The sequence below is a fragment of the Sus scrofa genome, chromosome 9 (genome assembly GCF_054392235.1).
Source record: "Sus scrofa isolate SSC_HxYL_T2T_F1_AM1 chromosome 9, Sscrofa_HxYL_maternal_Yorkshire_Landrace_v2.0, whole genome shotgun sequence".
Taxonomy (NCBI): Eukaryota; Metazoa; Chordata; class Mammalia; order Artiodactyla; family Suidae; genus Sus; species Sus scrofa.
Genome location: NC_139391.1, coordinates 26,196,598 through 26,211,041, shown reverse-complemented (window position 1 = coordinate 26,211,041; position 14,444 = coordinate 26,196,598). Strand labels below are relative to the sequence as shown.

At 39.2% G+C, this 14,444-nt stretch overlaps 1 protein-coding gene and 1 non-coding gene across 51 annotated transcripts in view; both read right to left on the bottom strand.

Moving 5' to 3' along the window:
- The window catches only part of CEP295 (centrosomal protein 295), a 52,140-nt gene that overhangs the window by 3,122 nt on the left and 34,574 nt on the right, over positions 1-14,444 (bottom strand). For 19 of the 50 annotated variants that reach the window (XR_014814959.1, XR_014814948.1, XR_014814953.1 and 16 more), the window contains 8 exons: positions 14,076-14,241; positions 13,539-13,682; positions 8,610-8,762; positions 4,466-4,569; positions 3,862-3,964; positions 3,179-3,427; positions 1,985-2,124; positions 1,072-1,249 (listed from right to left, as the gene is read on the bottom strand). Coding sequence is in view for 36 of the 50 variants with exons in the window: in XM_084975677.1 (XP_084831803.1) it covers positions 1,072-1,249; positions 1,985-2,124; positions 3,179-3,427; positions 3,862-3,964; positions 4,466-4,569; positions 8,610-8,762; positions 13,539-13,682; positions 14,076-14,241 (1,237 nt within the window). In the remaining 14 variants the exon portion in view is untranslated. Of the gene's footprint in view, positions 1-1,071; positions 1,274-1,984; positions 2,125-3,178; positions 3,428-3,861; positions 3,965-4,465; positions 4,570-8,609; positions 8,763-13,538; positions 13,683-14,075; positions 14,242-14,444 lie in introns of all 50 variants that reach the window. The other 31 variants (XR_014814949.1, XR_014814954.1, XR_014814952.1 and 28 more) reach the window with 5 other exon arrangements.
- On the bottom strand, positions 4,048-4,366 carry LOC146088184 (small nucleolar RNA U2-19/30). Its single transcript, NR_202980.1, is given in 1 exon segment — positions 4,048-4,366. It is a non-coding gene; the product is annotated as a small nucleolar RNA U2-19/30 (small nucleolar RNA).

Here is a 14,444-nt window from a genome sequence, read left to right as displayed (position 1 = left end):
AGCTCTGATTCAACCCCTAGCCTAGGAACTTATATATGCCGCAAGTGCAGCCCTAAAAAGCAAAAAAACTCAAAAAACAAAAAACACATCCACCGAGTTCCCGTTATGGCACAGTGGAAATGAACCTGACTAGGAACCATGAAGTAGCAGCTTCGATCCCTGGCCTCACTCAGTGGGTTAAGGATCTGGTGTTGCTGTGAGCTGTGGTGTAGGCTGCAAACATGGCTTGGATCCTGCGTTGCTGTGGCTGTGGTGTAGGCCAGCAGCTGTAGCTCCAATTAGACCCCTAGGGGAACCTTCATATGCCACGGATGTGGCCTTAAAAATAAAAGTCAGGTTACTTCTTACAATTTTAGGAATGACAGCTGATGTACACAGACAGGAATAGAAAGCTAAAGGATGGTTACTGATTTTCAAATAACTCTACTGCTCACACCATGTATTTTCTCCTATAATATTTAATAATGAAAATATGGCTATTAGCTATGACGAGGACCTCCCCATAACAGAATATTGATTTTAAAACATACATGTGTCTCATATATATATATGTAAAGTTTGTATAAAAAGTTTAGTAGGATACTTAAACTGGTAACTATAAGGGGTGAGGTAGGTAAGTTGAACATGAAGCAGTACTTTTTATCAAAATAAAATACAGGTGTTCCTGTTGTGGCTCAGCAGGTTACAAACCTGACTAGTATCCATGAGGATACAGGTTCAATCCCTGGGTTAAGGATCTGGCACTGCCATTAGCTGTGGTGTAGGTAGCAGATGCGGTTTGGATCCCATGTGGCTGTGGCTGTGGTGTAGGCCAGCAGCTACAGCTCTGATTCGACCCCAAGCCTGGGAACTTCCATATGCCACAGGTACGGCTGTAAAAAGCAAAAATAATAATAAATAAAATACAGCCTGAGCATTTTACTGAGAATATTACTTCAGTTATTTAAATAAACAGTGGTGAGGATAGGAGTGGAGACAAAACAAGAGTTGCTTGGCACAATTTCCAAGGAAAATTAGTGTAAACAACCAAGAAAAAGAGTTTTACTTAACTTTTTTCTAACTTCTACATACCCTCAATATTCTCCATAGCAAAACTCTGTGCTGCAGCATGAGGCAAGTTAGGGTCAAGTTGCTGATTTGGGCTGTTGTTAAGAGAAGAATGCAGGCTCGTCCTCCTCAGTGCTCTAAAAGAAGCTGTACTTTTGGGTGATGGAGTAGCACGGAGGCTTTCGCAGGGAGAATCTGACTTCTGATGGAAAACAACAAGGAAAGGCTGAAATATTAATACATGTTGAATCAATAATCCTTGTTTCTTTGCTATTACTCTTCCTCAATTACCACTTTACTATCACATTAACACCTTGCTTATTCAAACCCAATTCTTTCCTTTTAATAATATGAAAGAGACTTTTCAATTGGAAAACAAATTGTGAATTAATCAGAAGGAGTTCAGAACATGACCAATCGTCTTTTGGACCCATATGCCATCTACAGAGGAACTATGTAGGGCTGCTGGGGAACAGAAAGACCCAGGTTTGAATCTCAGCTCCTTTATTGTGTAGGAAGAGACTTTTTAAATTTTGCAAACTTATATTTACCTGACTGTTTAAGGCTGAATTCTATTAAAGAGAAAAACAAACAAACAAACAAACAAAAAAACAAAAACAAGAAACCAAAAAACCAAACTCTGAAAATTAAAGCTAAAAATGTTCTCAAGAGTCATCCTAGCTGGAGATAAAGCTGTTGAGACAAAATGCAAATGCACCTATTTTCAATCTTGGTTCCACATTATAATCACTTGATCTGTCCATTCCTAGAGATTCTGATTTAATTGGTCTGAAGTACTATCTGGACATTGGATTTAAAAGCTTTCCAAACATATGATTTTAACTGGCAGTCAAGGCTAAGAATCACTCTTCTGTTCCAACAGAAGATAAACTTTTTTAAGAAATTCACTGCAAAAGAAGCATTTACTTTATTATACCTGGTAAAAATCTTTGCTGTCTTGAGAAATTCCAGAGAATGATGATGAAAAATCAAAATCTGGATGTGGTTCTAAGGGTTTAAACAGCTGACGATGCAAATTTGGAAAAGTGTGTTCCAATTCTGGAAAGTCAAAGTCAACTGTTGGAATTGTAAGAAAAAAAGATATTTATTTTAAAAATAAAGCCTAGAAAAGCAGTACTAAGAACATATTTATAAAGGATATTTTAAGGTAACTCTAATTTAACAAAATTATTTCCATTTTTTTTTTCATTACCAACAGATGCTTTCAAATTAAGTCCTATCATTATTTCTGATGTACCAAAAGTGGGGGGAATGTTGACCAATACCTTTGACAAATGGCAGGTAGGTTCCATTTCTACTAGCACCAGAGTCTTTTTAATGGGGTTAATTAGGAGGAAGATGCCATTATGGTTACTGCTTTGTTGTTCTCAATTAGCCCATTTTCTGGATCAGTGATTTTCAAAATGAAACAAAACAAAACAAAACAAAGGCTCACTGTGTAAGTGTTTCTCAGGCCAGACATTATGCTTTATGGGCATCATCTCCAACACCCTGCTTCACAGACGATGGCAGAGTAAGTGGCCTGTGGCCTCACGGTTAGGAAACGACTGTGAACGAGGATTCGAATCCCAGTCTGGTTTCTGAGTTCCTACGCTCAGTTCTGGCAATACTGCCTCAGCTGCTACAGCTAATGCTGCAGAAGTAAAGAAGATCTGCTAATCTCTCCTACATGGTCCTCAGTCTGTCTCCTTCCAGAGCCCCTCTCACTAAATGTCCTCCTCAGCATTTCCCATGCTGCACCCAAACCACAGAGCTCAATCACCGCTTCCAACTAAAAAGGATGAAAGGTTACAAGTTAAAAACACTTAGGAGTTCCTGTCCTGGCACAGTGGGAATGAATTCAACTAGGAACCATGAGGTTTTAGGTTCGATCCCTGGCCTTGCTCAGTGGGTTAAGGATCCGGCATTGCTGTGAGCGGTGGTGTAGGTCACAGACACAGCTCGCATCTGGCGTTGCTGTGGCTGGGGCGTAGGCTGGTGGCTATAGCTCCGATTAGACCCCTAGCTCAGGACGCGCCATAAGCTGCAGGTGTGGCCCTAAAAAGACAAGACAAAAACAAAAAGTCAAAGACACTTAGTTTACATAAAAGCATTCAAAAATAATTTTTACCCCTCAAGTCTGTTTTTTCAGTCTTCAAATTTGCTTCATTTATGTATTTGTCCATCATCTGCTGAATGTGTATTTGACCAGATGTAAATGTTTCCACTGCAGGTAAAAGAGGTTTATGGATGTCCTGAGAGTCCTGCCTTTGATAAATAACTTGTGTTGAAGGAACTACAGAACTTAACATATTTGTTTCCTCTTCTTTATCAGTGGGAGATTCTTGTTTCCTATAGTCCACATGCTCTGAAAATGACTCTGAAAATTGGGTTTAATGAAAATACTTAATGGCTTTGAGACACATTTCAGTAGACAGGAAAAGCAATATACATTGATAAGGAATCAGTGCAACCAAGAAATATGCTCAGGTAGATTCCCACCGACATCAGCAAACCCTTCTCATCACGCTATTGGAGATACACAGAGCCTCGTCTCTGTGGCTCTGCAGGCCTGTGCCTTCAACCACGTTTAGAATTTCACACTGTCAAATATTCTATCAGGCTGTCCAATATTCTTTCATACTGTCCAATATTCTATCATAAAGTATTGTATGAATAGTTTACTTTGAGATTTGAAAAAACATTCCTTCTCAGCACACACACTGTGAAAAGCAACGTTTGTTCTCACCACTATATTACAACTCAACTGGTGCTTGTCTTTCAATTTATTTACAAACATTTTCATGTTCTTACCTGGATCTGTAAGGCTCAAATCTGTGTTTTCATAACTTAAAAAGCTCCCAGTAGAAATAGTTATTGAAGATAATGGCTCATGATAAATTTCTTGTGTGTCAGTCTAAAAATTAAGGGGAACATCGGGCATTTAGGAAGTAATATCTAGGAAAAACCCAAACTGCCAACATTAGCAGTTATTAATTCTGAGCTCAGATCAAGTGTAGAAACCTTCATAAAGGTCAGGAGTAAAACCATTTCATCACTGCTCAGAACTGATTAGCCTTCCACACACACACCCCCCGAGCCCCCACTCTCACTCACCAAGTCCTCCTCAGTTATCCACCACCACCTTCACACACACACACACACACACACACACACACACACACCCTTACTATTTTATAAATTATGCTTTTGCTTCTCAGAACTACAGAGATCATGCATCAGGTAGACGAGAAGGTCTTCTGATGCTCAGATTTGGCTATTTTCATCATTGATCCACTTCTGTAAGTGCAGACCTCAGAGAACAGACTCTAATATTGCACAACATCCGTAAACTAAAAAGACACTATGAAGCCAGCTGGCCCTAACAACGCAGGATACACATCAAGACTTTACTAACCTTAGTATCTGGCTTCACATTTGGACTCTGATATGTACGTTCTTCTTCCTCCACAGCATGACTGAATACTGCGTGATTCTCAGCCACAGCCTCCTTGACCTTGACTAAAATGAGGAGGGAGGGGGAAGGTTTGGATTACGACAAATAAACTTCTAAGCACTAGAGGGCATAATTTCCTGCCTTCTTACAATTTTCTCTCATATTCTGCTTAGTAGAGTTGCCTTACCTTAGACCAAAAAGAAAAAAATTTTCATTTTATTATTCATTAAAAACATTTACTGGTCAGCATAATATATTTTTTTTGCTGGAAAACTGAGGTTGTCATTATTATTCTATGAATAAAACCCTTGAGAAAAGAGCCAATGTGACGGGAAATGCTTTTATCATTATTTTAAACAAAGAAGCAAGAAATTCAATCATAAACACAGTATATTTCTAAGTTGAAAAAAAATGCACATAAAAAAGACAAAGACGGAGTTCCCGCTGTGGGACAATGGGATCAGTGGCGCCTTAGGAGTGCTGGGACACAGGTTTGATCCCCAGCCCAGCACAGAGGGTTAAGGATCCAGCGTTGTTACAGCTGTAGCTTAGGTTGTGAGGACGGCTCAATTTGATCCCTGGTCGGGGAACTCCATACGCCCCAGGGTGGCCAAAAAAAGAAAAAAAGAGACATAGAAAAACACCAAAATGCAACCTGTGGTTGCTTATGAATGACAGGACAAGGAATTTTACTCCTTTATAACTTACAGTACTTCTAGAATCACAATGAGCATGTTTTGCTTTTATTTTTTTTTTAATTTTTATTTTTTGCTTTTTAGGGCCACACTCATGGCATATGGAAGTTCCCAGGCTAGGGGTCTAAGCAGAGCTACAGCTGTTGGCCACGGCCGCAGCCACATGGGACACAAGCCAGGTCTGAGACCTACACTATGGCTCATGGCAACACCGGATCCCCAACCCGCCAATCAAGGCCAGGGATCAAACCCACATCCTCATGAATACGAGTTGGGCTCGTTATTGCTGAGCCACAATGGGAACTTCCATGTATTGATTTTATATTATGAATTACCATTCCTAATTTATTTGATATGTTAAAAGTATATAAAAGTTATACTTTCTGTCTCACTATTAGTACTTTAAGTATTCTGAGTTAGTTTTTCTCTTACTCCCAGCAGCCAACATTTGTGAGAAAGCTGGCCAAAGCACACAGTCATCTGTGGCTCTGAAACAGAATAAAATTAAAACTGTTCTACCAAACTAAACGTCTGCTTCACTATCACTATGATATTACTAAAAGAGATAATGCACACTAAAAGTGTGTTTATTACACAAATGAACCTATCTATGAAATAGAAACACTCACAGACATTGAGAACAGACTTGTGCTGGCCAAGGGGGAGGTGCATGGGGAGTGATGAACTGGGAGCTAGGCGTCAGCATATGCAAAACTATCACATTTAGAATGGATAAACACCACGATCCTACTACATGACACAGGGAACTATACTCAATATCCTGAGATAAATCATAATGGAAAAGAATGTATATACGTATAACTGAATCAATTTGCTGTCCAATAGAAATCAACACAACAAATTGCTGTCCAATAGAAATAAACAAATTAAATTAACACAATTAAATCAACCACACTTCAATAAAAAATTTTTAAAGTATATTAAATGTTTAAGAAATGTTTTCTAAAATGTAACCCAGGACAACACACACGTATCTGTATGTGTGTTGGAGACATGTTGTGTCTCCATGATATCTATGTTATGGATAATAACGTAGAAACAGTAAATACCAAATATTATATTTAAATATAATTTTTTATTCTTTCCTACTCTAGGTCAGTTAAAAATTCATTATTTTGACATAACTGATTTAACCATTAATTTTTTTTTTTTTTTTAGGGCCGCACCTGCGGTATATGGAGGTTCCCAGGCTAGGGGTCAAATTGGAGCTACAGCTGCTGGACTACACCACAGCCTCCGCAATGCAGGATCAAGCCATGTCTGTAACCTACACCACAGCTCACGGCCATGCTGGATCCTTAACCCACTGAGCAAGGCCAGGGATTGAACCTACATCCTCATGGATACTAGTCAGATTTGTTTCTGCTGAGCCACAATGGGAACTCCCATTAAATTGTTATTTGGTTGCTTCTTTACTTCTTTACACACTAAAATTTTAACTGAAGAAAATAAGAGAAGTGAAATTTTACAGTGAGTTGTTACTTCTTCTGAAGCAGTTCATTTCAAAAGCTAGTTGGGAGATGAAAGGGTTTTTTCTTTTCATAATCACAATTCTATAACTGTTATCTATAACAAACCCAAGAAGATTCCCCAAGAGAAGGGTGAACAGGGTAGCATTTGGGTAGTGATAAGAATTGAAAAATAAAAATGAGAAGTATGGTCAGTTATTTGAGATGTTGAAAAATACAATGCATAGGTCCCTGAAAGTAGCTGGAAGTGAAGTACTGCTGGTTTTGAAATGGTAACTAGTAACAGAGACAATTACAAGGTTCCTAAAGAGGGGAAGTAACATCAGGAAAGCAATGCCTTAAACAGATAATCTTCCCAAACTGCTATGCAGGAAGGCAACCTATTCTGCTCTCCTTCAGAAGCAAAGCACCATTTCCTGCTTTGCTATAAAAACAGGGTACAGAGCTAGAAACCAGTGACTTCACCTAAAAAGCTCCTGAGGTGATGAGGACCTGAATAAAGTGATAGGGAAGGAATAGCGAGGAACAAAACTAAGATCCTCCCTTCTAAGATAGAAACAATACGACCCTGGGACGATTATGAGAAAGAAACGAGAAGCCACCGAGAGCCAGGATCAGACGTGGCACCATCAGCCAGGCCTTGGTGTTCTCCTGGTAAACATTAACACTTTCACAGAACACAGGGGTTCCCTGGTAGCCTAATGGGTTAAGGATCTGGTGTTGTTACTGCTGTGGCATGGGTTCAATCCCTGGCCTGAAAATTTCTGCATGCTGCAGGTGTGGCTAAATTAAAAAAAAAAAAAAAAAAAAAAAAAGAGGTCAACTTTTCTATAAACCCTCAAGAGAACAGGTCTTTCATCTCTCATTCTATTAAACTCTAGATATAACTAAGATAAAAATTATCCAACTATATTAGTGACACCTAAAACAAAAAGAAATTTGGTAAGAAAGAAAACTACTTAACAGACTACAGAACTAATGAAGCAATATTGGAACTATACTTGTAGGGTCAATATTGTACACATAAAACAGGTAGCTATAAATATGCACAAATTCAAAAGCGAGTAAATTAACATGAGTTATCTTTGGGTGGCAGAACAATGTCATTTAGTTTTTCCCTTGTAACTTATTGCTCAGTACTTTCCAAATATTTAGAAGTAAACATAAAGCAGCTCATTTAGAATGCCACAGACAGAATTTTTAAAAGATTTGTTACAAACAGACTTAAAAAATTTGTAGAGATTGCCAGCTGTAAAAATCTCTACCCTCACATACTGCCATGTATTTGGTGAAACAATTTAAGAGAAATTACTTATTTTCTAAATAAACTTTACTCCCCTCATTCAACCTTTTTTTCTTTTTTTCCGTCTTTTGTCTTTATAGGACCACACCCGTGGTGTATGGAGGTTACCAGGCTAGGGGTCGAATCGGAGCTACAGCTGCTGGCCTACACCACGGCCACAGCAACGCCAGATCCAAGCCAAGTCTGTGACCTACACCACAGCTCACAGCAACACTGAATCCTTAACCCACTGATCGAGGCCAGGGATCGAACCCGCAACCTCATGGTTCTTAGTTGGATTCGTTTCCGCTGCGCCACGACGGGAACTCCTCATTCAACTTTTTGCATACAGAAATGATACATGCTTCTTGCGGGAATAAAGCTTTACAGTATGTGAACATATGACATAGAAAGTGAAACCCCATCTCCAACAAAGGTTAAACTAACTGTACCAACACTGGTGCTTCTCAGAGGGTTTTCAAATGCACGAACACAGACTTTTCTCCCCCCTTTAACACCTTCACCAAACTAAATCGTTTCGCTAAAGTTATATACCATTTTCATTACAAATAACACTACAATATCTTTTGTCCACATATCCTTGTGTGTTGCACCTCTGCTTTCAGTTTTTTTCTCACCTGCTTTATCAGAGTCATCACCACAGATGTTCTCCTGGGCAACTGGGTGAAGATGACCAAATGGACCATGGTCCAGGGGGCCCCCAAGAAAACTCTGTTCTCGGCTTATTGAGACCCTCAGGGGGTCTCTGTCTTGATGAAATTCTGGTTTACCTGGGAAGGAAAAAAAATGGCTCGCTGGATTTCCACTGTTTCCAGTTAAAACTAAAATGGCGATTTAGACTATGGGTAAAAATCTCAATTCTTAAAGATCTGATCTATGCAGCAAGAAAATAGTAACTGCTTAAATTTCACTTGCCGTTAAATTATTTTACTAAATTTTTAATGATACCCCTATTTTCTGATACCAGAAAATGCTTCAGTACTGACTAATCACAAGAAAAATGCCTGGAGAATTTACCAACCATTAAGTATTAAAAAGTGTAACATGTACTCTTAATATAAAGTTCAAAGACAGCCACAGCTACCTAGTAGTTAGTGATCCCATATTGTCACTGCTGTGGGTCTGGTTCAATTCCTGGCCGGGGAACTTCCGCATGCTGTGGGCATCAGCCAAAAATAAATAAATAATGGCGATCTCTGGGTGGGAAGAACTTAGGGAAAAAAAAAAAAAGGCCACAGTTAATCTGTGGTACAAGAGATCAAGACAGGGGTTTACTCTGGAGAGAAGAGGAGGAGAAGCGATTGGGAGGGTCTAAGGGAAGAGTGTATGGAGTTCTCGAACATTCTGGTTCCTGACCTTGATGGGGTTTACCTCTGGGTGACCACCAAAGTAATAATCACTGCAATAAACACTTAGGATTTGTGCACTTCCCTGAATGTCACACTTTGACACAAAAAGAAAAACAAATAAACAAAGGAGTGGGAACACCCCAAAGTAGAGAAGCTAATTTACTGTGCAGAACCCTAGAAAAACCTGGAAATTAAAGGCACCAGGTATTACCATCAGGGAACCGAAACCAGGGAGAAGGTTTAAAAATATGTACTTGGAACAAAACCCTCCCATCACCTAAGATCCCTTCTCTCAACATCATCCCCAGGGAAGACTAGAGGTCCATCGTCTGCAAAAAATCCCATATACTCTGCAATCAAATTCATAGCAGACTCTTGAACTGGTAAAGTGTCAAAGGATTCCCTTTCCAAGGGGAAAGGTGGCATAGTTGATAGGATTCGAACCTCTGTGGAGAATCCCCAATAGATTTCTAGTTCCCTCTCTTAACCTTGGCCACAACTACATGAACCTAATACACTTGGAATTTAGGGAGATCAGGCAATGAAAGGAGCAAGGGTGGAAGGAAGAAAAAGAATGCCAAAAGAAAAGCAGGGGTTTTACAAGAAAGTCTGCACACTCAACTCAGATCCCCCAGGTCTGGCTCCAGCAATGGTCAGGCTTGTATAAAGCTTGGAGGATCTTTCTTTTAAGAAATTAAATTGTTGGGAATTCCCATTGTGGCGCAGTGGTTAACGAATCCGACTAGGAACCATGAGGTTGCGGGTTCTATCCCCAGCCTTGCTCAGTGGGTTAACGATCCGGCGTTGCCGTGAGCTGTGGTGTAGGTTGCAGACATGGCTCGGATCCCACTTTGCTGTGGCTCTGGTGTAGGCTGGTGGCTACAGCTCCAATTTGACCCCTAGCCTGGAACCCTCCATATGCCATGGCAGCGGCCCAAGAAATAGCAAAAAAGACCAAAAAAAAAAAAAAAAAAAGAAAGAAATTAAATTGTAAATTGTTCAGGGAAAAAAACCCACAGATACTAAGTTGAGGGTCCTCAATGAAAAAGCCACCTTTTCCAATGAAGGCCAGAAATAAATAAACCTGTAGGATTTCCAATTAGCTTTTTGGTGTTCCGCTCAAATATGCAAGATATTAGAGAAAAACCACTAAAACTTCAGACAGAAAAAAAAAAAAAAAACATACAGGAACTCAAACAAAAACATTTCAATTTAAGTAGTATTTTGCATCCATGACATAAAGCTCTGGGGGAAAGAAAAAATCAGTAGAGAGCAAGCATTTAGAAACTACATTTTAAGAGCCAAAATATAAATTCCTAAGAAAAGTTAGAAGAAAAAGTTGAGAAAATTCTCCTACAAAGTAAAACCAAAATAAAAAGAAATTAACTACAAAGAAGAAAAGAAAATTAGAACAATATATACCAGTGTTTCTCAACATTATCTTCACCCACCTAAGGAGCCTTTTTTAGGCCTGTTTTCTAATTGTCTCCTAACTCCATGATATTTAATAAGTATAGATATACTGTGTACCTTTTAAGGTACACTTATTCTCTGGTACATAAAGAATAAGAATTTTTTATCTCCTCAAGAACCAATTTTTGCCCATTTTGAGGACAGAAATACCTGTTAAGAATGCATGACACCAGTCATCTAATTTCCAACTAAATTAGAAACAGAGAAAAATGGCGTGATTTCAAATTATTTTATCAGTGTCAGTATTTGGTTTCATTTTCACTACATTGCCAATTATAGAGGTAACTAGAAGGAGAAACAACTTGAAAAGTAACAGAGTCTGGTGAGGCCAATCAAGGGGTAGGGGTGTAAAAGGGCAGGAAGAAATGCTTCATGTTGTATCCCTTTAGCACTATTTGCCTATAATATTTTGGTTAAAGGTATTACCCAAAAAGTATTATAAAGGCTATGATGAAAGCTCCCAAAACCCCCATGAGAGGATACATGACAGTTCAGGCAAAGTTTACGCCACACAAGCAGCACTTACCTCACCCCAAAAGGAGGAAGCAAGATCACAAAGGGCCTGGTGGGTGAAGCCAGGGACTTAAACTGATTTTAGACTTATTCCTTGAGTCAGAGGGAAACCACTAAAGAGTTTTAAACAGGGAGCAAGAGAGAGAAATTAGTCTGACTACACCATGGGAAAATGGATGAGAGTAAAGTCAGACTAAGGAATAGGGAGATACAGGGAGTTGTAGAAGTCTTCAAGAAAGAAATGACAGCCCTATTTCCTGACACCAGAAAATGCTGTTCATTACAGTACAATTCACTATCGCCAAGACATGGAAACAACCTAAATGTTCCTCGAGAGATGACTGGATTAGGAAGATGTATATATACACAATGGAATACTACTCAGCCATAAAAAAGAACAAACTAATGCCATTTGCAGCAACATGGATGGAACTAGAGACTCTCATACTAAGTGAAGTAAGTCAGAAAAAGAAACACAAATACCATATGATATCACTTATACCTGGAATCTAATATAGGGCACAAATGAACCTTTCCACAGAAAAGAAACTCATGGACATGGAGAACAGACTTGTGGTTGCCAAGGGGGTGGGGAGGGAGTGGGATGGATTGAGAGTTTGGGGTTCACAGATGCAAACTATTGCCTTTGGAATGGATAAGCAATGAGATCCTGTTGTACAGCACTGGGAACCATATCTAGTCACTTATGATGGCGCATGATAATGTGAGAAAAAAGAAGGCATACATGTATGTGTAACTGGGTCACCTTGCTGTAGAGCAGAAAATTGACAGAACACTGTAAACCAGTTCTAATGGAAAAAATAAAAATTATTAAAAAAAAAAGAAAAGAAAGAAATGACAGCCCTAATTAAAAGTGATAGGAGGAATGAAAACAAGTGGCCAGAGTTGACCAAGTAGAAGTGAGAAGAACTGGTAATATGTGGGGTGTCAGAGAGGTAAAAACAGGAAAGTGTCAAGACTTACGGCTGGGTACTTACCACTGAAAAAAGGCTAAAGAATAAGGAGGTGGAGATGAGGGAATACACAGCTTCCCCTTTTAGACAAGCCAATGTCTATGCAATCCCAAACAAGACACATTAAATTACAGGAATCCATGGTGAGAATTTCCCAATACTCACTCTGAATTAGGGAAAAGCACCAATCAATTACTAAACACTGTGGTTTGCCAAATAGTCAAGCATCCAAAAGCCTAGTCATAAAGTCACTACTTTATCATTTCCCTAAGACATGAGAAGAAAGCAGAAAGAGGAATGATTCTTGTTATTCTGAATCTCTACCTTCTTAAATTCTTTCAGCTAAAAACAAAAGTATAATATTTGATGGTTTTAAGACCAAAATAGCTAACATTAACATTACACTTCAATGTACCTTTCCATTGACGAAGCTAATTTCCCCCCTTAAAAAAGGATTTGCTTTGATAAAGTGGGTCAAGAAAATTACTTGGTTGAGTCTGAAACCTAAAAATAATTATAAAATTAAAATAAGGCTATTTATTATGGCTCGCAGGGAGGATTTTTTCTAGATAACTGGATCTGGGAAGAAATACAATGAAGAAATTTACCTCTTCTAATTGTCCTTGAAGCCAAGATTTTAAGCATCATAATTATCCCGTGAAAGATACAGGAAAAGAGCAGTGGAAGAACAGCAAGGGAAAAGAGGAAAAAACAGTTATATCCTAAAGAAACTATTTAGAAAGGAAGAAGAGGAAAGCAAGAATGTCAGAATATGGACTAGCAACGGGTTTTTGTCTACAGTAAATTGCACTTCCCCATATGTAAGATAAACTAGTTACCTAATGACACGTTTAAGTCTATATGTGAATAGTTTATGTAAACCATTTTTTTCCCTTTCATGAGTAATCAGTCTGAGTTTCTTCAACAACAACAACAAAATTAGTATCCTGAAAAAAAAAATTTAGAAAACTGGCAAACTTAAAAAATCATGTTTTACGAGTTCCCATCACGTCTTAGCAGAGATGAATCTGACTAGCAGCCATGAGGACACAGGTTCGATCCCTGGCATTTTTCAATGGGTTAAGGATCTGGCATTGCTGTTAGCTGTGGTGTAGGCTGGCGGCTACAGCTCCAATTTGACCTCTGTTTAGCCTGGGAACCTCCATATGCCATGGGTGCAGCCCTAAAAAGACAAAAAAAGAAAAATATATCATGTTTTATCAAATCATCTGTTTACCTAGTATAGAAATTCTGCCACTTGCTGGTGATTCTACCTCTTGTATGGCACTAAGTTCATGTTGGTTCAAGTCCAATCCGCATTTAACTTTCGCCACAGGTGGCTTTGAGGATCTCCTACCCAGTTCTCTGTCCAGATGCTCACCTATCAAGTCAATGATAAAGTTAGGCACGATAAACATACAACAAACTTTTCTTTAACTGGCAAGCTGCAGGAAGTGAAAGCAAAGAATCACCATCAGGATACCAGTACAGGAGTTCCTGTCATGGCTCAGTGGTTAGCAAACCCGACTAGGAACCATGAGGATGCAGGTTCAATCCCTGGCCCCACTCAGTGGGTTGAGGATCTGGCATTGCTGTGAGCTGTGTGTGGCTTAAATCCTGGTTGCTGTGGCTGTGGCGGAGACCAGCAGCTGCAGCTTTGATTCAACCCCTAGCCTGGGAACTTCCACATGCTGTGAGTGCAGCACTAGAGAGAGAGGAAAAGAAAAAAAAAAAGGATAACCAGGACAATAACAATAAAATGCAACTATCTTACCACTTTGCTTGGCATTACTATCTTCTGAAAGGAGCTGATTATCACAGGGGCTCCTAACTGTAGGATCAATGTTTTCCTGAATATCTTTTGCTAGATCTTGGAGATGAGGAAAACATTCTCTGTGTTTTTGGCTTTCGAAATCATTTTCAACTGTGGGCTTACTTGTCTGAAAAAGTAGACAGATATGGGCAGGGAAAACACAGGATGAAGGGTCAAATGAAGGTGTCATTAGATTCATATCCCCCTTCTTATATTAGAACCTCAACCAGAAGTTCCCGTCGTGGCTCAGCGGTTAACGAATCCGACTAGGAACCATGAGGTTGCGGGTTCGATCCCTGGCCTTGCTCAGTGGGTTAAGGATCCAGCATT